Source organism: Gambusia affinis, linkage group LG23 (genome assembly GCF_019740435.1).
Source record: "Gambusia affinis linkage group LG23, SWU_Gaff_1.0, whole genome shotgun sequence".
Lineage (NCBI taxonomy): Eukaryota > Metazoa > Chordata > Actinopteri > Cyprinodontiformes > Poeciliidae > Gambusia > Gambusia affinis.
The window spans coordinates 9,333,169-9,359,072 of record NC_057890.1 but is presented as its reverse complement, the minus strand read 5'-3'; the positions used below and the strand labels follow the sequence as shown (position 1 = coordinate 9,359,072).

Genomic DNA, 25,904 nt, shown 5'->3' with positions numbered 1-25,904 from the left:
CTTGTTTGTTGCACTTCCAGTTATTGGAATTTTTCAGGTGATTACATTGGAGAAGATATTTTCTGATCATAATTCTCTGACTCATTAAGATCCAACACACATCTGTCTTACTTTAGTGGCATGTTCTCTTGTCTGATCGTTAAGATTAGCTATCAGAAATCTGCCTTGATGGGATATCATCCTTATGCCCCACAAAAAAAGGAGAAAGTTTTAGATTAAAGTTAAAAAGGTTGTAAACGAACTGATCAATTTGACAGAGTAGGAATAAACAACTCACACTTATTTAATTTATTTTATTTTTTAATGAGGTGAAAAGTGTTGCGCCATGGATATCGTTTAAAAGAAGCAATCTAGTTTTACCCAGCTGAATATGCGCACTCAGATTTCCCTGCGTGAGGTTAAACTTCAGCAATCAAGACCGAATCTATTTTAAAATTGGACACCTTTTCTCAAGTCCCTTTCTTTTCTTCAAAGAAATGAGCTTTCATTCTTTTCTGGGAATCACACACCTTGCACGCCGAGCGACCTGTGATTAGATAGTCTCAGCAAACATCTACTTCAGATCCCAAGCAGGAGCATTAACAGAAAGGTGTGAATAAATTATACGTTACGTGAGCATCATTTGGAGCCAATTTGTGGTTTTTTTTTTTTTTTTTTTTTTTTACCCACTGGAGGCAAATTTGCTAACAAAATCTAGTGCTGCTGAATCACTGACTTCATTGTGTCAGTGATTCATGTTGTGTACACATGTAGAAAAGGGCCATTGTGAAAAAATGGGGACAAGAGCTAATGTGGGACAAAGCATATAAGACTCACGTGTTTAAACAACAACAACTACATCTTCACTTTATGGGGCAACTAGCAGCGTGTTTATGAACAGCAATAATTCATAACATTTAAATGACTCTCTGCAGTTGTTTTAATTTAGTTGCATCGGCACAAAGGAAAGCGAGCAGCAGAAAAATCTATTGGAATTCCACTCGGCTTCTTCAGAGTCTATTACAGTTAACAAGGACTCATAACCTTGATTTCTTCCTCTGGCTGTCTCATTGCTTAACATGCGCCTTCATTTTGTTTCTCCCCGGGTCTTTGGCCTCGCCCCCGTTTGAACCAAATGTGCAGAGAACAGTGGATGCTTGTCTTCATTTCATAATTCATTTTGGGAGAACAGGTGTCTGGCCTCGTATTCGCCGCCGACAATGGCTGCCGCTGGTGCCTGCAGGCAGCCGCTGTGCCCTCCCAGCATCTGTGTAGCCACACGCTGCCCCCAAAATGTGTTCTAATAAACCAAGAAAAAAATAAACAAACAAACAAACGTTTTCAATGCCAGAATGTATTTTCATTTCAGTTCTACAAATATTTCGGTGAGCACAAACACGTAAAATGACACATGGATCTCTCCCAGATAGAGAACATGAGTCAATTCAATTGAAGGAAACTGTAATCTAGATTTCCAGCAAATATTTTTCTTATATTATCCAGTTAAAATCACAAACTTTAAAGATGATATTTTCAGTGGCAGACACTCAAATGCAAAGTAGCACAAAACTGAGAAATGGGAGAGTTTTTTATTTTTTATTTATTATTATTGTTTGAAACAAAAATCTGAAATATTTGGCACCCTTTGCTGCCATGTAAATGTACCTCTTTTATATGAGAGCATTCTTCTCTTTTTGGCCAATTTAGAATCTTAATATAAGTTTATAAATGCAAAGAAAAGCAGACATGGTTAAAAGGTTGTTGTTTGTTTAATACCACTTCTTAATTGCACTGTGAATCTTCTTGGTGGACCATAAAAGAAAACAACAAAAAGAAAACCCCGAATAACTCTTCAGTTTTTCTTTTGGCAGTTCATAATAAAGGTGCAGCGTTGGATTGAGGTGTAAACACTAAAGTTTGGACAAGGAAGGTCTTTTCCTCCCTTTTCCACTCTTATTTAACAACTTAAAGATAAAACTAGGACAGCCAACAAGTTTGGTCAATTTTTTTTTTTTTAATTAAAGCAAAAGTGGATACATTTTTAAGTACTTTTTCTACTCTCAGGATTTACCCTGCTAGTCAGTTTTCCACGTGTATATTTTATAATTAATGCCCCGAAGCCAAGGCACACTGGACAAAAATGCTAAAAATATATTTAAAATTTCAAGTTAGTTTAGGGTTGCTGTCCTATTAATTTGTGTTGGCCTATTCAATGAAATCCATAAAGTTGTAATACATCACTATGTACCTTTAGGATATAATAAAATAAATGTCTTATATTAAATTTCATCAGCCATGATGGAGACAGAAATTCTATGACACTATAAATAACATCTGTTCTAGAGTGGAGTATTTCATCTTCATCCATTATTTATTAACAGATGTTTGTCAGTATTAGCTTCCAGTGTTCTGTTAGTATTCTGTGGAGAGTGCAGCATCCTGTAGTTTATTATTATTATTATTTTTTCATCTTTAGTTTGGAGCCATTTACTCTGCACTCCACAACTGCTCTGAACACATAGTGCACACGGGTAGCAAGACGCACTCAAACCATTTATGATTTCCAGCAGCGATAAAGTGACATTGGGGGCCTACCTTTATAAGGCTCCTGATCTATGCTTCAGCAAACAAAGCGAGAAGCAGAACAGAGTGCTTTTGCAACACTGCCGGGATTAAAGAGTGCCAAGAAAGAGCGTCCGGATAACATCAAAATGTCCCCTAACCAAGCCCGACAACATTCCGGCACCCTGCTGTCATGTTTTGTTTTTGTTTCGTCTTTGAGGGAAGAAATGAGGAGATGTGAAGGGTTTGGCACCGCGGTGTGAACACTAAGTTCTAGGAGTGCTGGTACTCCAGGCGAGCTTCTCCAAATCCATTTGAACACCCACTCTCACGCCCACGGGGCTGGCTCATCCGTAGCCACATCAGGTCCCGCGCTCGCTCGATCCATTACCTGCTGCTTGCGATGGATGGTGGCAGATTCCCAGGCTGCAGCAGTGAAAGAGAAATGGAGGGGTGAGGGGAGGAGGGCGGTGGGGCAGGGAGTTGAAAGGGACAGGAAGAGATGAAGGGATAAACAAAAGAGCGGATGAGAGTAGCAGGTGACAGCAAAAGAGTTACGGGATATGTTTACAAAGTGGAAAAGGAAAAAAAAAATAAAAAAGCTACATGCATATGTTCCGGTTTGTTTAAAGGGATAGTTCTGAGTTTTTCTTCAGCAAATTTTGGTTATGTTGTATGGGGATAATAAAATCTAAATTTGTGGCATAAATTCAAGATGTGAAATAGGCGTGTATTTTTTAGCGTCGCACCGATCGCAGTTTTCTGACCAATCGCTGATCGGCAATCTTTAAAAAGCCTGATCTGCCGTTTCTGATTTTGGCCAATACCGATTTTCTTTTGACTGAAATGTCGCTAAGAATAGAAATAAAGTTGCTGAGTTGGATAAAGTGGGGCGAGTATTGTTAACTACAAACGTGCAGACTTGACTTGGTAGGTCCGGTCAATCAGTCAAACCCCTAGGCCCTTCTTGAGGTAGATAAAATCGGACAATGAGATCGGCTTCACGGGCAAGTATCGTCCGATTGGCTATCTCCCAAAATTTATCAAATCTGTGCCGATAAATCGGTGTATCCCTAGTATTTTATGAACATTGCTACATCTAACAGAACTTCATTTCAAAAGTTCTGGATCAAGGGTTGTAACATACACTTTAGTCCTCATCTCTTACTGAAACACTTTCCTAGAAGAGATGAACCAAATTCCCATGCAGCTGCACTGGGAAAGAAGAACCTCTCTTGTCTCCCTCGTCACGGAGAAAAACAGAATAAAAGAAATGAAATGAACACACTTTCGGACATGCCGAAATCAGAAACAGCGTCCCTTGGTGATCGTTGTTTCCCCGTCTGTTTTATTCTCATTAGCCATCTTGAGAACAATATAAATTGGGTGCATTTTCTTGAACGCCACAACGAGATTCAAGGCAGAAACAGGCAAAGTCCTCACTTTGCTCTCTCTTTCTAAACTGTCATTCGCTGCCTTCTTCTCTTTTGAGCCCTCAGATTCCTTCTCCTTGACTACCCAAGTCAAAAGGAATTATGGCCACATTTGCCAATGGATGTTTTTCTTTTCTTTTTGTTTTTTTTTTGTAGCAGACAAAAAGACTGAAAACTGCTCAAGTAAAAACTAAACTTAGTTTAGTTAAGTTGTTGTTTTTACTGCCTTAATATGACGTTTACACCAGCAGGTTAGTGGTGCGACAGAACTTTCTGCTAGTGGAAAAGAAGAAACTTAATGTAAGATACAATTAACATACAATGTAACATACAAATTGATCTTAATTGAATTCAAGAGCTTGGATAGCATATGTGACTAGACGTTTTAAGGTCAAAAGTGGAGCTGACTCAAGTTAAGACTTTTTCAGCTTTCTAAAAAAAACAAACAAACAAAAAAAACCCACAAAAAACCACAAAAATCAGATGGATCTGGCAGTCAATATTTTCAACAAAACATTGAAAATGTCAAGTACTCCCAGGTTCATGCCAACTGCTGATAAAAACAAAAAATGAATTTGGTAATACCACAAAGAAAATGCCATCTATTTGTGAAACGTAGTTCATGTAGAGGCAAATGACGGAAATTTAGGCACTATATGCTCCCATCTATCCACCCATGAGTTTCCGTTGTCTGGCCATAATGAGTCAGGAAAGAATAAAATTATGAGAAAAATCTGATTTTGTTCAGTCACGAGACATTGATTCGTAGTTTTAACTTCAACAGACCAACATCCTATTGAATATTAATCCCAAGACTTGGACATTAAGCAAAATGCATTTGATTGCAGATGCACTTTTAAGTGTCTTAACTCTGGCTCTCCATCATAAATGGGCTCTTGGCTCTGGTCTACAGCCATCACATCTGAATATATGCTGTCAAAGGCGAAAAAGCGAAGGCCAAGCCCTCAGCTTGTACAGGCCAATTCAATTACTCCGGGCCATTGTCTAATGAAGAATGAACTAACCAGGCAAGGGGTTACTCTGGGATGGCTCTGCTGACTGCTGCCTCTTGTCTATAGGATCTAATTTACTAAGACACACAATTATTGATTGGCTTCCGCATGCCAACGCAGGAAAGCCATTTCAGATGCACTTTTTGCTGCTCGGCGTCGGGCAGAGGCTTAATAAAACGCTGCCGTTGAGCATACATGAACGTTCACCTCGGTACGCACATGTACCGGCGTGCGTGTTGCAAAAAGGTAATTTTCTTATCTCTGTAAGCCAGGGTGACCAAATTGGCTTGGGCTTTAAGCGACACGGGTCAATAGGCACAATCAATCGGCGAGAAAAGCAAGGGCGCAAAAGATTTGTGCAGTTCTATAACTTCTCCTCCTTTTATCTGTGTTTGAACAACAGGGGTCGGAGGCCGAGCACATACAGCAAAACCCTTCAACGGAATTGCAATCTCACAACTGTATTCTGCTTACTTGCTCATGCATACACTCCCTCTCCACTGTGCTCCCTCTCCATTTCTAGCTCCAAGCTGTGGACACAACAGCCTTATCTAATGCTGCCTCGCTGTCAGCGAGAGTGGTCTATTTCAGGCTTTATCTTGAGCAAGAGCCGGGCCTGAAACCTTGGGTCTGAAGACAAGCCGGTGCTCCGAGAGATAAAGTCAGACAGGGACACTGTAACCTGTATGTCTGTGGTCAGGGTGGGAATGGATGGCGCCCGCTAACCAATCGAATGGCTTCCTTTTCTCACTCGATGAATCGGCTCCCTTACGACTTCTTGGTGAAGCAGAGTAGATTACTTAAAAAGTGAAGCTTTTCTGTTATCTGTAGAGACAGTCTGCAGCAACAACAACAACAACAAAAAGGTCACTGCAGATGTGAATCCTGACTTCGTTACAAATGACAACTTATAAGATTTAGTGGATTGTTGTTTTACATGATTGGGAAGCATCAAGAACTGGTTCACACGGGAGAAAGTGTAAAGTAAGCCGGCGCAAATATGGATAGAGGTTTTTGAAAGTTTCCTATTAAAAAACAAACACATCAGCATCTACATAGTGAGAGATTCCGATGAAAATGCTCTACGACCAAAACCGCATTCATAGGAGGCAGAAGGGAGTCGATCATTTCAGTGATTTGATACCAAGTGTTTTAAAGTACTAAACGGAGTCTTGTTGGACTTTCTGTGCGTTGATTCTGTGCGATTCTCTTTTATTCTACTTTCAATAAAAGAAAGTAGAATAAAATCGTCAGGTGCGAGATGTGCTGTGGTTTTTACATTTTAGTTAAACAACAATATCCCACATTAGGTGGAAACTTGAAATTATTTGGGTTTGATCATGTCCATTGTTTAAACGGAAAGCTGGAAACAGGGATAAATGATGAATTTTCAGAAAATATACAATCACATCCGTGACGATACTTGCCTCCCACGAAAAACGAACTGTACATTTTCCTCTAGGTTAGAGCTGGACTATTATGTCGAGCTGCCATTGACAATGCAGTGTTAACGTGAGCAATACTGCAGTCACAAAGGACGACTCGGAAGCAATATCTGGTAGGATATTTTAACATTTCACTCTGCACACTGAATTTTTTTGGTCATCTGGAGGTCTATGTCATCTGATATGTATTTTCATTGCTTGAGACTCAAAAGCTAATCTAGAACTTGAAGGTTGAAAAGAGTAAGATAAATCCTGGTTGATTCTAGTTTATATATTGGCAATTAGCTCTAGTTTAAGCACATGGCATGGTTCGTGGAAGTAGTAGCTAATTAGAGGTGTAATGTTTAGTCCGTTGTGTATTCCATCCGCATGATATGGAACTTAAAAAAGTGAGCAAAACCTCAAAAATTAACCATCAAAGACTCTTCGAGTCCACTAGTCTGGTTTTGACTTACTTCAGTTCCACTGTTTCAAAATGCTTCATCGACTACAGCTTGTCTGACATCGAAATCTTCTGGGTTAACATTCTTCCCATCAGTAGTGAAATCCGAATAATTTAGGGATTTCGAGTTTTACATAAAAATAACCTTCCCTTTTGGTCCTGGCCGGTGAATAAACCGTCGCCAACATTACTCAGCTCTGCTTTACTCTTATTTTCCAGAAAGCCCGGGCTACCACTCCGCACAGCGACATAACATTCTCCTTTGTTCATGCTCCGTGATTACAATCACAGTACCTTGGAGAATTTATTTATTTTTCTTCTTCTTCTTCCCACTGACATGGTGGAGTTATTTCGGCCCGATGACTCAATTATGCATAGGTTTTATTTTCAGCGTTTGCGCTGTGGGTTCAAGGAAGGACAGACTACCAATCAAAAAGTAGACACTGATGTGACAGTACCGAAGCCTTGTTAAATGTTGCGCTAAGAAGAAAAATAAAATAAAATTGAATCCACATTTAAACATAATTTCATCTTCCGTTATATCAGCCTCCAAAATAAGACACATCATAGAGCTCCAGGCTTCCATGCATATATACACAGGAAACACTCAGGAGATGCTTGTGAACACCGAACCAAGGCTTCTGTTACTGATTTACTGTTTGATTCTCTTTTAACTAAATCACCACTACATTCACATTCAGAAACGGGTTGTTTCTTGTTTCTCGCAATAATTTGGTTTGACAGCGACGACGGCAGACGACCGGGATTGTGCGGCGGAGAAGCTTTCATCGTTTGCAGCTAATTTTAATAAACAACGTGGGTTTGCGTATTTGTTTTTTTTTTTTCTCTCTCTCTCTCTCTCTCAACGTAAACATCAATGATTCTTTTGTTTTTCTATCTGTGTATTCGACACATTGTCTCACCAACAGCAATGCTTGCGTCACACCATGAAAAGGCCAGTATAAGTGCTTCATGCAACTGTGTGTTCTGTTTGGCATCCGATTACCAAGTACATGCTGCTGTATTGAAGCAGGCCATGATGTCCACCTCTCAATGCCACCAAGACAATTAAGCTTTAGCTCAGGAAGAAAAGCCCTACGTTTGCTCTGAAAATGACATGCTGAAGTGCAGCTCGAATAATGCATGGTGTTTCAAAGAAAGAAAGAAAGAAAGAAAGAAAGGAGAAAAAACCTGAACACCAGAATTGGGTTTCAGTTGTTGCTAAGCAACAAAAGTAACCAAGACTAGTGCATTGTTTTTCTAAAGCCGTTAGCTGAACAGGAAGGCCCTTGTGCACAACAAAGTCTTAGCTAATTAGTGGTAGTTTGGAAGCTAAGCCATTAATCCATTTATTGTCTTCCGCTAAGCCGAGATTGGGTCCCCGGCATAACGGGTCCAGGTGGGAGACCGACACATTCCCTTTCCCAGTGACTCTCCCCACCTCGTTCTACGCAATACCAAGGTGTTCCAAAGGCAAAAGGGATATGTAGTCCTTTTAGGACATCTTTGGTCTCCCTCCCAGAAAGAGGGACTGTGTCTAAATCAAGCTCTATTGAGATCTTCCTCCTCATCGCTCCTCACTCTATCGAAGCCCAGACATTCTGCAGAAGAAACTTATCATACCTGGCTATGTCTGGGATTTTATTTGACCAATCTTGATCCGTGTGCTGTGACCAGAGGCAAGATAAACTAGTTAGTCGAGAGCAATGCTGCACCCTATGAAAGGGGTGAGTGGACTCTTGGTGCGTATTCACTTCAAAATTGTTTGGCCAACCTTAAACCGACCAGAGTTTGTCCCCTCAGATAACAGGTTTCATCTTGGTTGGTGAAAAAGTTCACCTGAACTCTAGTGAGGCCCAAACAAGCAAAACTCTTGTTGAACTCTCCCTAAAACTCAGTGTCTGTGGAGCTGCTTCTTAAAGTCTCTCCTTTCTGTTTATTTTACTTATGCAGAGAAGCATGTGAAACAGCCCACTCCCCCACTAGTTGCTTATGCTGGGCATTTTTTTTTTGCTAGGGCCCCAATTATGTAGCCATAACTGAATGATTTTTATTTTTAAAACAGCGTGAAAGTGTCCCAAACCAAATGAAGGTGTGAAATGTTTTGTTGTTCCCCTCCCAATCGAGTCAATTACTTGAGAACTTTCCTCGTGTGAAAGCTCCACTGTCTCCTCATGACACAGGGTTTCTCAGTTTTCCTGAAAATACTGCCAAAATCTCAATTTGGGTTTTCAATGTCTACATGATCTATAATCTCAGCTTGGGGTATGAATGTGTTGCTATTATTAGCAGCAGCAGAAGAAGTAATAGTTCAAGTTTTCCTCTCTTTTTTATTACGTTTAAAAAAAAAATAACAACTGAATTACTTTTGTTTTCTAATCTTAAATTATGCCACTATTCTTCATTGAAAATACAAGTCTGAAAAAAACCCCCCTACTTTTCCCTCTAACCGTTTCACTCGTTTATACATGATAAATGAGTTAAGCCGCAAAACAAGTTACCGCGTTTCAGCTGCAAAAGTCAAATCTTTATTTCCAGCACCGTTCCGCATTATTATGCATGTATTATCTTCCGTGTCAGGGAACAATGAGATCAGGGGCCTGGATGAGTAGGTAATCATATCAGAGACACACGGCAGCCCTCAGCTCCTGTGCAAGCTGCTGATGGAACTGATTGTACTAACACTACATTCCCCCAAGAATTTTATGTTTCGTTTCCTGATTCATCTCGCACTCACTGATTAGATTGTTTTCACTCGCTCTCTGCTTTTCCCTTTCAAAACATCCAACACTTGGTGGATTTTCTTACAAAACAAACTAAAAGGTGTTTCTACATGTACTGCGACGTGGCGCATGAAAAGATACTACAATGTCACAATTATCTTTGAGATTGCTTTCCTGCCTCTTTGAGCTACTTAGCAAATCAGAACTACGGTCCATGCAAACATAATAACCCACCAAAGACGGTCATGTGACATACAGAATAATCTGCACCAAGATCCTCCTGAGAAAACAATGTAAAGAAAACAAGGGTGTATATATATGGTCTATAGTTCATGTGTGCAGAAACGTCAAGTCTTGCTAAATATGTTGTGGTTAGTTTCTGGGTAAATGTATAGATAAAAAATTATTAAATCTATGAGCAAATTTTTTTTTTCTCTTATGGGGAAAAAAAAAAAAATTGCTTGCTGCGGGAGCCTGGCCTAGCTAAAACCGGTGTAGCATGTGCTTAAAATAATATAAAAAGTCAATATTCTTGATTGTACCTTACCCACGGCGGCATATATTTTGCCACACCTGGTGTCAAAAGTTTGGAAATCCCAAACAATGTAAAATTCCCGGTAAATATTTTGTGACAGTTCCTCGTTACCAGTCGTCTGTTCTTGGCTGTCTCTTTGGTGCTGCCACCCTCCCCTCGAAACCCTCGAATGGGATTCAGACCATCTGTCGGCTGCCAGCACCAAAGAGACCCCGATGTTAATTGAAATGAATTTCAGTGAGCGATCAGAATATCTGATCTAATTTAGCCGTGGAAAGCACTTGACCCTTGAGGAGCTGTAGCGGTGCTTCCCACACATAAGAGACGGCTTCATGCTTACGGTGTGTAAGCATGAAGCGACATGCTAAAACAGAATCTGTGAAGAAATAATAATACTAAAAAAAAATTTTTTTTTAAATCGAGTAAAATTTTGAAATGTTCAACGTGGTCTTGTTATTTTCACCAAAACTGAAGAAATAATCGACTCTGAAATATACTGGCAAAGGTTCTTGAGACGATTAGAATATTAGGGGGATTGGCTTTAATCATTTTTAAAAAGCTCCTACTGCCAGAAAGATTCCTGCCAAAAATTTTTAGTGGAATTGAATTGTTAATGCAACACTTGAGCATAAGGAGCTGGTAGTTGGGCATTTACAGATATCAATCTCTCCGACTTCTTTCCTGCTCTCGGAGAAAGTGGGGAAAACGAATAGCTTTCGAACAGAAAGTTGCTGCAATGCAGCGGCTCAGACTTTGACTGGGGAACTCTTTGTCCTCATCAGTCCCCCAGCTGCGAAACGCTCGACTTGCTTACATTTAATAAGTTCAAATGAGGTAAAGCAGTTTGCGAGACACCCATGGGACAATGTCAAACACCAACAGGAAATAAAATCGTTTTGTGAAATTGCAAGTAAATGTGGGATTAAAAAAAGAGAAAAAAAAAGGATTTTCTTGTTCTTAGTGACTTTCTCTACTGAGAAAAAAAAGCATAATCAATTACTAAGGCTAAAAAATAATTGTTTTATTATTTGAATGTAAACCTGATCTGACAGTATTGGGATGTAAGGTGTGAGTAAAGTTCCCAAGCATCTTACGTATGAGCAGCCAGCTTAATTTTATAAGCACTGAGCCGTTGTCGCGTCTTTTGTCATGTGCTAAATAAATAAATAAATAAATAAATAAAAGTCTACGTATTAAAGTATCTTTTCGTCAGAGTACCTGAGCCAGCTGCTGCTGCAGTGACTACAGAACTTCTACTGCGTTGCTATTTGTGCCTGACGACGACGGCGACTCTGTCGGTAACATTTCAGCTTCGTAGCTATTTTACTCTTTGCCAAACATTGATACATGGATACAAATTGCTTCAGAAAAAAAAAAAGAAAATGGAGCACAAAGCATGGCTAAACCCAATCACAATCATTGTGCTGCAAATAAAGGGCCACTGATGATTCCCAAAGGTAAATCACACAGACTTGCACACTTTACAAGTCAGTGCAGCTTTGCTGCAGGTGTATAAATTGCAAAAATAACAACAGCGTAATCAGTCTGTTGGAAAGTTATTACATCTATGTAGCAAATCTAATTCCTCAAGAGGAAAATTGAATCCTTTGAACACAGAAGGCAGAAAATTGTTTCTACTGTTTTTTTTTTTTTTTTCTCCCTTCGCTGCGGTGACCATGTTCCAAAGTGAGAGGGAAATGTTTTTCAGGAGAACACATTGTTTAGAAGTTTGTGCTCCTGCTGAAAAAGTAAAGTAAGTTGTTTTTTGACATTGGAAAAATGGTAATAGGCTCCCGTAGAAACTGAAAGGCACATTACAACAGGCTTCTGACTCACTCAGCTTCATCTGCACACACTTTTCATGCAATATATTTGCACTCTATTATGTTCAGCACTTTTTCTTTTCATCTTGTTTACTTTTCTCTGTTTGCAAGAAAAAAAGTAAAAAAAAAATGGCTCAGCACTGCTCACATGCTAATTACTACTTGAGAAAAGTATTAAAAAGCGAGCTGATACACAACGGCTGTGCATAAAAGATGAGCAAGTGACACAACTATCAGTCAAGTTAGGTATCATCAATCAGTGCCGCTGCCAACACCGGTTGACAAATTAAGATGAATGCCAAAAAATGCTGAGTTTTAATCTCGAAAAATTTCGGCCCGTCACTTTCCGTGGGCCCCCTCTGACCAACCCATTACGCCAACAGATGCGGATACATCCATCAGTTACCTGTCCGGTGTGTAAGTACCGCAAATTAATGGCTCATCAATCACCTATTCTCGCCTCTGTCAATCTGCATAAAGGAGATTAGTTTTTTGTTGTTTTTTTTTTCCCGCCTACCCTTCTCTTGCTTCGGCTCTCTTGATGTTTTAATATCATAAACATCAGAGAGAGAGAGAGAGAGAGAGTGACGACGAAGAGGAGGAGGACGACGATGAGGAGGCGAGAGCTTGCTAGACTGAGCCTTCGTGACTCAAGAGAATGATTTGTTTCCAAAAATATAAAGGAAAGGAGGAGAGAAGGAAGGATGAAGGGAGAAGAGGAAAGAGGGATTGTGCTGAAGAGGCAGGAACACAAGAAAACGAGTGGATTAACTCCCACAACAACCGTTTCCCCCCTACCCACCCTGTCTTTCTCAAGCGCTCGCAGAGAGCCCCTCTCCTTTTCCCCCTTCCCGCTTTTTTTTTTTCTTCCGAAAGCCCCTGGATTCGTCACAAAAAGATAAGATGCGGAATTAGAAGGAACAAATCGCCTGGATAAACATCCCTAAACACTCCTCGGTTGCGGTGACGCAGAAATAAATGAATTATTAAAGAAAATATTAAAAATAATCCACATTTTTAATGAGATCTGTGTCAAGCTTAGTCTCCTTAATGTGCTTTTTTTTCTTCTTCTTCCTTCATTCCTCCTTGGGCAAATGTACCTCAGAGTGAGCAGATGTAAGCAGTTGGTGGGACGTTTTAAATAGACACCATGTCGGCTTTTGATCACGACGAGATGCACTTCCGTGAGTATCCGCAGGCTGGACGCACCTGTACGTCATGAAGGTTTGCCGTCTCCTTCATGCAGGGTTATTTTTATTTTTTTTTTCATTTTACAATCTTAGTATAATTTGATGGGGGAAAAAAAGAAATACAGCAAACATTTGTTGTAAAATACCACCGCATCCAGTCTTGCCACGATTCTATTATAATGTCAGACTTCTCAACACATTCATAGGGTAGCAAATGCTCCTTCTAATCTGATATTCCTAAAAAATAGAAAAAGGAGTAAACAATAACCTTTAGAAGTCGCCTAGTAACAGGAGTGCCCCTGTGTGTCATTTTATAACAATATAAATACAACAGTTCCCCAAAGGTGTCAGAAAGCATCAGCAAACAAACAGCATCAAGACAACCAAGAGACACAACAGACAGTCGAGAGTTTCAAACAATGTCCGAGATTTAGAATATGAAAAAAGGGGGCAGTTTTTGAAATAATCCATTATTTCAAAACGGCAACTTGTTTAGCTCAAATAAACAACAACAAAAAAATTTTAAGTAAGATTTTTTTCTTGGCAGAAAGCTACTGCTTAATGGTTCTGCTTTGGTCACAAAAGGTGTAAAAAGGTCCCAGTTAAATATCAAGCCTAAATCCGAATGTGAATTTGTGGTTAGATTTGAATATTTGTACAATAGTTATAGTTTTTTTTTTTTTTTTTAAACCATTAAAAACAAATCTGGGGAGTCAAGGAAACTTCAAACCCAGCCCTGAAAGGAAAAGACAACAACGACGATGCCGACTAGTTATCATCCAGAGCATTGATTCCACATCAGGACCCAGACAGCACAGCAGGGTATCATGGGACCCTTTAATCTAGCATGAAAGACATGGGTAATCCTCGTCAGGGGGATTACCGCCAACCAGTACTCTCTCTTTGCATATTCTGACTTTGGCGAGCTCCGGTGCTTAAGCGCTAACCCACCAATCATGTTCAACCCAAGCCTTCATCACTCATCCGAAGTATTAGCAATGGAGGAGACGTGTTTACTCTTGAACTCCCACCAAAACCGGAGGAGGGAGTGAGAGGAGGTTTAGAAGCAAAGAAGCTGAACCTGTATAAGATCATAAGCTATGTTGCACTTTAGCAAAATATGCTGCTGTCATTTTTCTTGTTGGCCTGCTTAAAAAAGCATTAGCAGTGTGGTTGTGTTATGCTAGCATGTTTGTATTCTAATAAGCAGCTTGGTCCGGGCATTTTTATTTTATTTTCCTCGCTAACAGATTGCAGAGGTATCTTAGCTTAAAATATTCAAATTTAAGCTAATATAAAGCTTCCAAACATTTGAGTTGCTGACTCAGATGTTTGGACCGGCGTAAGACTGTTAGCTTAAGCTACTAGCTTTATAAAACTAGCAGCTTAAACTTGCTAGTACAGCAAACTAGTAGCTTTGCTGTACTAGTTCACAAAAGGCTAAAGAAAATATTCTCTAAAAACAACTGTGGTTACCAGGGGGACCCATACATAGTAGGTAACTGAAGATAAAGGTTGTGGTATTTTTTATTTCTTTTTTTAGTTTTAATGGGGCTTTCTGCTTCCATTCACACATTTTATGTTTTCTCCATAGCTGCCCACAGACATGGTCCAAATAAAATGTCTTCTGGCATTTCGAGGGCAGCAACCACCTGCTCCTGGTCACTGGAGGAAAGCTTCTCCCTGGGACCAACCTGTTTCCATTTTACTGCTTCCACTGTCATCAAACTTTGGTTCCTGTGCCACTGGTGGAACATGGGTAGCCGTCTGTTGTAGCCAGAAGAAACTTTGGGATCAAATAGGCGTAAACAATCAAAGTTATGTAAAAATTTTTAAAAAAGAGAGAAAAACAGAAGAATTTTCCAAAAATTCCCCGTGTAAGCTAAGAAGAACGATAGTAAACCCTGAACCGTTTCTCGTATCAAGTCCGATCATATTGTTTCACCACCGAACATTATATCGACTCAAAATATCTCCCTGGAAATGAATTGCAGTCTTAAAAACATATACATTTTCCGTCCACAGAACAACAAAAAAACGGTAATTTCCTGTTTGAAAATTACAAAAAAAAACAAACACCCTCTTTGCATAGCTACATTAATTGAGAAATAAATGACAATTAACTAACCGAGCCCTGTTTCATCACCCTGCATTCTCAAATGTTCACCGATGCCTCCAGTAGTAAATATTCGGTGTCATGTTCTGTTCTTTCCCCACAGATTACACTTCAGGATGTCACTGTTCTTATGAATGACAAACATGTGAGAATTGGCAGTCATCATCTTACATTCATTTATATTGACGTGATGCCAGTGACACACTAAAGATAAAAGGGAATCTTAAAAAAAAAGCAAAAAAACGAAACACATTACCACATTTTCAGAGAAATTATCCAACTACTGAATACAATTCTCCTAGGGAAGAAAAAAAATAAAATAAAGTTTAAATATACAGGAAGAAAAAACATTTGAAGCTCCTGTAGTTTAATCAGTTAATATTTAAAGCCAGGGGATTTCTTATCTTTTCAGTTTATCACAAGCTGTCAAGATGTGCAGTTGAGAGGTGGTCAGAATGACGCTGAGGATCCAGGTTGTTACGAAAGAATTATGTTTTAATGATGAAAATCCAAATCTAAAAGTCCAGGCACCACAGATGGAGCGGGAGGCTAAAAGCTCAAATACTGGAAGCAACTGGTTACAAAAATAACTGACAGCAGACAAGAAGTCAGACTAGACAGCTTGACAAAACAGAATAGACAAGGACCTGACCAGGAACAAGGAACACAGGTGGGTTTAAATACACAGGGAGACAATCAGGAGAAACAAGGAACAGGTGTTACTAATCAAGGGTTAAACTGGACAACAGAGAGACTCCACAGAAAACAGAAACAACCAAATCCTTACACAAGCCATTTTGGGGACGCAGTAAACAAGTGGAAGATGGCAATCTGAGGAGATTAGGGCAAAATGGAACTTTTTAAGCACAATTACAAAACACTGTTTTAGGCAAAAATCTCATACTCTAAAATTGAAGTTATGTAACAAGATTTAGAAATTGCTGTTCTTTTTTATTTCGATTTGCAAAACGATTCTGAAGACAGACCATCACCACTTTTCCCAATGTACCCGTATGGACTATTTTCTATGATCCATCATACAATCCCAATAATAAAACATTGATATTTGATAACTAGTCATTACTGAAAACCATGTTTTTAATGCAGGCTTCGCTTGCATTATCTCAGATGTTTTGGTCAATTGTGTGCCGTCATCGCCTTCAGGCTGTAGTCAGTCAGATGTGGCACATCAACCTAAAAGCCGTAATTCAGTTAAGCAAGAAAACCACTGCAGCGCCACACCTCAAAGACTTTCCATCTCCAAGAAGAGACAAAGCAATTGGCTTTGTTTTTTTTCCTCCTAAATCACTGCAACGAACCCAACACACTTAACCTCAGAGGTCAAACAGAAGCAGCGTTTGGAAACATCTCATGCTAAAGTCCGCACGAGTCGTTGCTCATAAACATCTCAAAGAGTATCGGCCAGTCCTCATTTTCATGCTGCAACGGTTAAACACACATGACAAGTCTAGTGAATAATAAATAAAAAATAAAAACACTGAAAGCAGTTCTTTATTTTTTCCCCCCTTAAATAGCTTTTCAAAAGATTAAGTCATTCACTTCATTTCATTCCCATTTTTGAAAGCTTGTTGTCATGGACACTTACTGCTCGTTAATTAGGGTTTCATGCGATTAAACAAACTCAATGAGGCCTTTTGTATTTATTTTTTTGTATTTCCAAATGAAATTGTGTTTGCAAGTCGCCAGATGGTATTGATAATAAACATAACACAGAGGCGTGTTCTATTGTTCTTAACCCATTCTTAGAAATAAAAATCTCTCCAACTGTATGCACCAATCTTGGTAGGGAACTGGAGAAGACGCGGCATGATTATTCATAGGCAGCCAAAAACCTAATTGAATAGTCTTCTGAGCATTAAATGAAAATTACATCCGGCGTGATTATCGTGTTTTCCGTCTGCCGTAATCTAAACACGTGTGCCCGAAATCAAGCAGTCAGTCGGTCGGTAATTGCTTGGATTGGGAATGATATGTACCTCCCCCGTTTCTCGGAAGAGAAGGTATCTAGGAGGGGAAAAGCGGTTCAGACAGCTTTCAAGCCATGCCGTCACCTCTGCCTGTCATATTTTCCTCAGAAAGAGAAAGAGGAAAAGAGAGATTGAGAGAGAGACAGAGAGAAAGAGAAACACGGAATTACTGGGGCACTCAAATCAACATGCCAGAAAATGGGCCAGTGCTCAAAAGTGACACCGTTTGCTAATTTGCATGTGCTCAATGAGAATGAAATATGCATCAGTGCGATGTTAAACTCGTGCCACAACCTTAAGTAGCGAAATTTCCTCCTCACTTTCAATAAGAGGAACAAATGGTCATAGGTCAGCTTTTATATCCCTCGTGAATCTAAAGAAATATTCCCAATAGGTAATATTTAGTGAAAAAAATAAAAACAATAATTTTTCTTAGACGGATATCTAATAGTTTGATCTGCCCTCCTTGGACTGTGTTTGCAGGCTTGGAATGAAAATGAACACCGACTGAGATTAAAACAGCATAATTTCCAAAGACCAGTTTTTATTGAATATATTATGACGTTGTTGGGCACCGAAACGCTAATATTAAACTGCATTCATACTCTTAGGGTGAATAACACGATCTGTTTGTTGTGAATAGAGCTTATATGGATAAAAAAGAACAGAATATGGCAACAAGACTTTGTTCAAGCTTTAGACCAGTCTTATTGTGTTGGCCATTGTCATCATGAACGAAATAGGCTACAATAACTTTGCACAAAAATTATATCACAAGTAGAGAAGCTATGTAGTCAAGAATATTCCAGCTGAACCAAGTCTACCAAAAACTTGAGAAGCAGAAACAACCAAGGAGACTAAAGCCTTTCATGAACTGGTAGATACTGAAGCACTGGTGTCACTGACCACTGGAGGTGAATTTAACATCAATATGGACTGAGTGAGGGGTGACCGCTCGGTCAACCTCAAATCAAAAGCTAGTTGGTTGAAGATTTGACAAAGCTAGATGTTTTGACATAAAACAGGTTTGGTCTGAACGACCTAATTCCAATCTTTTCAACCCTCCAAAATAAAAAATAAAAAAACAAAAAAAGAGGTTATCTTACCCGGTAGTTTTCAAAACATCTGTAGTCTGAACTGTCAAGTTGCATTTTGTCCGGCTTTTATGTCATTAATGTGAGACATGAATCATAATTCTGTACCAGAAAAAAGCAAGACGCTGCAAATCAGGATGTAAACATTGGTTGAACGTTATTGCCATTAACATATGAACGACGTGACAATGATTAACACGTTATCTTCCCTCAGGTTGTTATGATTTCGTGACACGACTGTCGACTCCCGTCGCTGAACAAACTTTAAAATCGATCCTTTAGCGGCCCCATCCGTTGTCATGGCGGTAAGCGGTGCGCTGCCGTGCGACGTCAATGTTCCTCTTCTGCGCATGCGGGTCGCTTTGGGGACGTGGACTGTTTTCACAGTCTTATCATTCACAGTGCTCATAACAACAACAACAACAACAACAACAACAACAACAACAACAACAACAACAACAACAAAACAGATAGAAGCGAAAAAAATTTTATAATAATAAAAAAAAATCAATATCAAGACCTCCTGTGTGTATGCAGCCTATGTCAGAAAATTTGGAGGTTCAGATGCACAAGCTACAAATGAATGACATTGCTTAAACTTCTAAACAGAACGGTCTCCTCAGTAGAACCTTAAGAACATTGTGGAAATCCCTGGAGAGCCATTTCAGCACCATGGTTAGCATACTCTTTTGTTTAAACAACCCTGTCATTGGCATAAAGATTACTCTTTTTCTTTTTGTTTAGAAATGCCACTCAATAACTAAACATGTCTGGAAGAGCTGTTAATTATTTTTCCATAGGGTAAAAAGTTAATTATCAATTAATTGAACCATTAATCTCTGCAGAGGAATTCTATTATCATATAGTTACATTTATTCCTAAAATACAACAAACTAAAAAGACATCAGAAGTTTTTCCACCCCTTCCCCAACCCACATGCATTCTAAGGAAAATGTTAAATTGACTCATTTCTTCGGTTCTCATTTCCATATTTTACAGCTCATCTTCAGTGCAGCTGCGAGTCAATGTGACCTTAAGAAAAATGAAAGACTAGGACAAACTACTACGTCATGCGCCGCTCCGGGGGGCCCCAGCGAAAGGGTTACCGAGCGCCATTGTTCTATATGGTGGCTGCGTATGTGTCATGTGAAATTCACCGGCGTTCCTCTGTAACACAGAATGATACCCTGCGAGGGTGAGCGAACCCGGGAGATCAATCCGAGCAGATTATTTCCATTAAGTGTCCAAGCCACTTCACGTTTAGCGGCGGGACGCAGCGTGTCCGCTGTTGTGATACGCCGTTCCACACAAACTGGAGCGAAAACTATGCTCATATTTAAAAAGCACTCACATAAATTATACATAGGGAAACCTTGTAGAAGTGCCAACCAGCAATAGTCACTTAGAAACCCACTTAAAAGCGAGGCTTTTACCCTCCGTGTTTGATGTTTTAAACATTTCCATGTAGAGCAGAGGGGAGCTTTTCCCGAAGCAGGGTTCTTTAGAGAGGATGTGAGTAATAATTATCTTACCTTCAGCAGATAGCTCCGTTAATAAACTCAGTTTGGACAAAGACAAATGAGTTCAGGCCATGGTTTGACAAAATGGCTAGTCAGAGCAATGCTATCGGCCAACTTCACTCAGCTAATCAGGAGCATTTGTTTTTTTCACCATCTTGCATCAGATGGTAATTTACACAGACATCTACAGTTATCTATGCAAATAAACTGATTTATGGTGAACAAGAGCACAAAAGATGTTTCACAATTTTGCAGAGGCCTGCTAATAAATGATCATTTGATTCAGCTGTCTTGAACCAAGGATGGAATTAAAACATGGAGGAAAATTTGAGATTTGACTGTGGACGCCACTGACCTGGCACAAATGTAACAGAGGTGTCTAGAGGGGACCTCAGTATCAAATCCTCAAGGATCGGTGATTGTTTCTTTAGATGTATTTATGCTTCAAAACAAATTAGTCAAATAATTTTGACTGCGTGCCGAGGAGGTCATTTAATCATTTGATTCATGCATGTTGGAACAGGAACGCGTCTCAAAGTTTCAGACCACCCGCCTTTGAGGACTGGAGAAAGATTTCCAGACTAGAAATCTAATATCTGCACAAGTCTCACGTTTTGGAATGGGTGACGTAGGTGTCAAATTTTATTGTGATCATTTTTGAGAGAGTGACATAAAAAAAGGGTTGATTTAAAAAAAAAAAATTAACAATTGCACAGCTAAACTTTACAGAATAGGTTCAAATAATAATCCTTTAAATATATATATATATATATATATATATATATATATATATATATATATATATATATATATATATATATAGACCTCAATTACGGTCCACATTGGAAAATAACAGAGTTAATAATCTCAACGATAATGTAAATCTTTGAGTTATGCAGCTGAACCTTATAACTGAGCTCATAATAAATGAGATTCCTAAGGCAATTACTGTTTTTGAATAACAACAATAAATGTTATATCTGTTATCTGTTTATCCTTAATTGGCCCTGCTAATATTTGCTGGCTACTCTTTTGAAATCTAAACACTTAAGTTGGTAAAAATCAGCTTTCTTGAGGACTGAATCCAAAGAAAAATCACAGAGTATCACACAAAGGTGATTAAAAGCAATCTTTAAGGTAGAATAAATCAGTTTTTATCTTGTCTTTCTCTTTATCCAAACCAAAGTTGCTAAAGGAGTTATCTACTATGTCGCTTAGCCAGAGCCACAACATGTAAATCCCACCAGTTTTCCTCACTTTGAAACTAGAACACATTTAGCTCAAGTGGGACTCTATTCCGAGTCCCAACTTCTGAGGCACAGAAAACCATCAAACATAGCATAAATAATCAAAGAGCCCAACTCCAAATACAAATAAAAAAAGTGTTAATGTAGCCATGTTGTATTGTCTCCACTCAGCCTCATGCATTTAAAAGAAAAACAGTTTTTGTTTTGTTTTGTTGTTTTTTTCAAAATTGATACTTTCTTTTATTTCCAAAAAGCAACAGATTACACAGTTAACTTTCAGCAAATGCAATCCTAACTGAAAGCGTTACTCACATTCGGGACTTCAAAATGAAAGACTCACATACTGACACACTATCTATAATATACAAAAATGAATACATAATAAATATTAAAATGGCCACAAGAGAGAAAAAAGAAAGTAAGTCATCGAAAACAATCAGTAGAGAGCAAATGTAGGGAAAGAAGAAACAAGACAGTGTGCCTTAAATGTCTTTTCTTTTTTTTTTCTTTTTTTTTTTCCTTTTACGTTTTTTACAAATTGTGCAAGATTTCATACTAAGGCTCTGGTCTTGAAGTGAAGGTTGTCTAGCTCACACACATCTTTGCTGTAATACACATCCACTGCAACACACACACACACACTCGCTTGCTCTCTCTCTCGCTGTGCTCGCCGCACTCTGTGGGGTGTAGCAAACCATTGCAGAATAAAAAATGGGCTGCTCAGTGTATGGCCTGCGATGCTCATGGGAGTGGACCAGCTTTTTTTTTTTTTTTTTTCAAAAAAAGACATGCATTTCACGCTGATGTGACAAAGAAAGAAAGAAAGAAAAAAAAATGACAAACCTCCCCTTGCATCTACAAAAAAAAAAATCTGTTTTTTTTTTTTTTTTTTTTTTTTTTTTTGGACTGGATGGAAAAAAACCCCCAAACAAACAAACAAAAAAAAACATGACAATATCATCACCATTAAGGCAAGAACACCCGGAGTGGCATCGGCAATACTGTCACAATATGATAGTGTTTAGGTACATGGATATGATGAAACATTAAACTATGTCTTCAATGTCTTTTTTTTTAAGCACAAGATCTGTTTTTTTTTTCTTTAAAAATCAGTCTTTTTTTTTTATTCCGAACCCATACATTGCTCCATCTTTTATTTTAATTTTTCTTGTAAAATCATTTAAGAAAGTAACAATGCGAGACACTATGGACATATGGATCGTAAAACTACAAGAAATAATTTCTAGTCTTAAGTTGCAACTTCAAAAAAAAAACAACAAAAAAAAACAAACCCACAAATCGTAAACCCTCGCCCCCGGTAACGCCCGCCCGCCCGGTAAATTGAAAAGGAAACCACTTACATTAAAACCATCTCATCCTCTTGTGATGGTGTGTATCCCAACGTCACCAAGTTTTGCTGTACGTATGGTAAAGACAATTGTGTTGTCTGTTGCAAATTAAAGCATTCATCGTTTACGCTGAAGGAGAATAAAAACAAAGAGGGAGGAATAAAAAGTTGTCCTTGCGATGCAGATGGCAACCATTGACCACAGAAATGCAACTTTACATCTTCTTTTTAGTGCAACTCTTAAACTGTAAAACATTTCCAATGATTCCTTGAGAGGTATTGTTTCTTCATTACATGTTCACTTTTTAAACTTTTTAAAAATTTTTCTTTATTTTTGTATTTCACACATCACAGAGTAACTCGTCTTCAAAAGATCCAAAGCAGGAGGTTTTGTTTTCATCATTTTGTCAAAGGAAAAAAAAAAAAAAACAGTTTTTTAACTTTTTGCTTTTCTGCATCGGCATGGCCTTCCACAATGTCTGTTTACTAGAACATAAACATAGGAGGGGATCCATACCTTCTCTATATTCCCATTCCATTTGGTCTCCAAGTTCAATTGGACTTTTTGTAATTTAATCACCCACGCAGAGCCGCGTGATCGGCAGTCCACCCTCTGAGAAGGAGGAGCAAAGGAAAACCAGGAGGTTGAAGGGGAAGGGCGTAGAACAAGAGCTGTACAACTGGGACAAGCCCACATCAAGATAAACCAGGGTAACCAAGACATAGATGAGTAAAAAACCCCAGCAAAACCGTCATATAACGCAGTAGGGTTCCCTCGGTAACCTGGATTTTCTACAGTAGAGGAGTGTGGTGCTGAAGCAGCGCCGTAACTCCCTGTTGGAGAAGATGCAGATGAAAGGATTGACCCCGGCCTGGGCAAAGCTCATCCACACGGCTGCTGTCAGGTACCCTCTAGGGACCACAGAGCCCCTGGCAAACACGCGCCAGTAGCAGGCAACCAGGTAGGGCCCCCACAGAGCCAAGAAGAAAAATGTCATTATGTAGAACATCCTACTAATCCTCTTCTCCGTTTTGAACTCATCGAGCACCAGAAGACGTCTGCGGCCCGCTGCGTTGCTGTTCTGTCGGATCCCCAGCAAAGTAGGTGGGGTGGGGCCGCGGCCAAACCCGGCCAGCCAGTTGGCCGCCGCCTGTCCGCTGGCGCCCGGCCCATGGAAGGTCCAGTTCTGGCTAACGGCAGGCACGAACTGGACGGGCTTCATCTTTCGGCGGTCGTGGACGAAGAAGATGAGCTTGAGGTAAACCAGCTGCGTGGCCAGAAGGATGAGCGCCAGCAGGAGCATGAAGCCCAGCGAGTCGTTCGCCCGGAAGGAGCGGTGCTGAAACGTACACTGGTCCTCCTCTGGGATGAATGTGTACGTCCCGACGTCTAGCACCGGAGGGAACGCCATGGCCACCGACAACGTCCACACCATGCAAATGACGGCCAAGCACGTCCAGAACGTCAGCCTCTTGGTGTAGAAGCGGTGATGCGCGATGGCCAGGTAGCGGGTGACGCTGACGCAGAAGAGCATGAATGCTGTATGGAAACAGGAGAGCACACCGAGGAAGGCGATCACTTTGCAGGTCAGTATGCTGTAGGTTAAGACAGATCCATTCTTTACAGAGGTGAAGACAAAGGGGAAGCAGATAGCGGAGCGTAGGATATCCGAGGCGCACAGGTCCAGTAGGAAATAGTAGGGTGCCCGGTGCAGGCTCTTGTCTTTAACCAGCAGGATTGAGATCAGGAGGTTCCCTACCACACCGACTCCAATGATGAAACCCAGGGAGGTTAATTTGAGGAATGTGGCAAGAGGAGAAACATTCTGCAAGATGGTGTGGTCCCCTGCATGGCTATAGTTCGCCATAGATGGAGGAGGGATCATAAATGTAGTGGAATAGCTTCAGCCGAGTATCATGATCTGGAGGTGGCAGGGGGAGGCGTTTGATCCATTTGGTGGTGTGCTTTGAAGAGGTTTCCAGGCGTACAGGCAACCTCCTCTCTAAGGCATCCTTTGTTTCTTTGTCTCATCACACACCTGGAAAAGATCCCTGAAAAACATCATCCATCAGTCAGCGTTGAGTGGCAAACAACAACTTCACTTGCATAGTTAATACAAAAAAGGCAGCCATCCCCCCACTACCCCCCTCTTCTTCCACCCCTAACGATGACGATTCGAAGAGGACTTCTTTGTGTTTAAGCATAACGATAAATCAACCTGGGGGAAAAGAAAAAACAAACAAACCCCAAAACAAACAAACAAAAAACCCCTAAATGAGACGAGAAGCAGAGACATGCAGCGTCGGAGCCCGATGAAAGTGACAGATTCCTTGTCATGACGCCTCGGAATTTCCAGAACAAAAGATGGCAACAGCGCAGTCCAGCCTTCACCGAGAGACGACGCATCTTTACGCGTCGGAAAGCAGCGAGTTCCACATTTGCAAAGGTTTAGGTGGGATTTCCAGTCCGCCCCCCCCCCCAAATATCCCCCACCCTCTTCCACTCAGCTCACAACCCCCCATTCTCCCCCGCCCCTCCTTTATGGTTGGGAGGAAGGGAGGTGGGAAGGGGGGTTGTGCATTTTCGGCGCAACTGTGAAACATAAAGACAAATGCAGACAAAAAATAAGCTGTTCTTGATCACACCCTACACTTTCCCCGCAGAACAGAGGAAAGGCTCTCTCTATAGAAAACCGACGCCTCGCCCCGTACCGTGCAGCATAAACGTTAAAGCATCCCTCTGTTTTCCTCCGATTATCAGAAGGTTAAAGGGATTATGGGGTCGCTAATAAGCGCTGCTCTCATTAATGGATCTATCGAGCCAAACCACCATTTTCCTCAACATCTCGCATAGAGTTAGAGCGGACAGATTTGATCCATTTTGCCGTAGGATTTTGCTGTCCGCTGATGGAGATGGATCGACACGGCTCGGGAGAGACAACAAAAACCAGCCGCCTAGTAATAATGATATGACATACTTTCGCATTGTTTACAGCTTATTCGATTACACACAAAGGCATTTGGGTCTATACTTACGCGTCTGAATTCCGTCCTCTTAACGTTTCAGCGCTCGAATCCAATAGATTTCCGTGTTATTTGTTATTTTTCATCAGAACGAAACAATAATCTCCGCATCCTGCACGATTCGCGCATCCATTAGACTAGAATCATTTCCAAGGCTCCGCTATGAATTGACCAGAATCGCTGCCACCACATAAGAAGACAGGGCCAGAGGGGGAGAGGGGGAAAAAAAAGAAAAGAAAACAGAGAAGAAGACAGACATCCGATATCACACGATCAATCAAACTCCTACCTGTTGATAATCCCAATTCGTGTTCCTCCGGTTGGTTATTTACATTGGACACGTCGGGTTTTTAGCAGTTTTTTTTTTTTTTTACATTTGGTGCCTGCCACCCCCCCTCCTCTCTCTCGCTCTCTCTCTTTTT

General features: G+C 40.1%; 1 protein-coding gene across 3 annotated transcripts; it reads right to left on the bottom strand.

Moving 5' to 3' along the window:
• gpr85 (G protein-coupled receptor 85) lies at positions 1–25,904 on the bottom strand. 3 transcript variants are annotated; one of them, XR_006369767.1, is made up of 3 exons: positions 25,772–25,904; positions 22,472–24,510; positions 1–2,967 (listed from the first exon to the last, which is right to left on the bottom strand). XR_006369767.1 is itself a non-coding variant. In XM_044108062.1 (2 exons), the coding sequence occupies exon 2, from the start codon at positions 24,342–24,344 to the stop codon at positions 23,211–23,213; it is 1,134 nt and encodes a 377-aa protein (XP_043963997.1). In that variant the 5' UTR covers positions 24,345–24,510; positions 25,772–25,904; the 3' UTR covers positions 21,970–23,210. The 3 variants fall into 3 exon arrangements, 1 of the variants encoding a protein (XP_043963997.1); XR_006369768.1 differs by lacking the exon at positions 25,772–25,904 and adding an exon at positions 25,495–25,756; XM_044108062.1 differs by lacking the exon at positions 1–2,967 and having other exon boundaries at positions 21,970–24,510.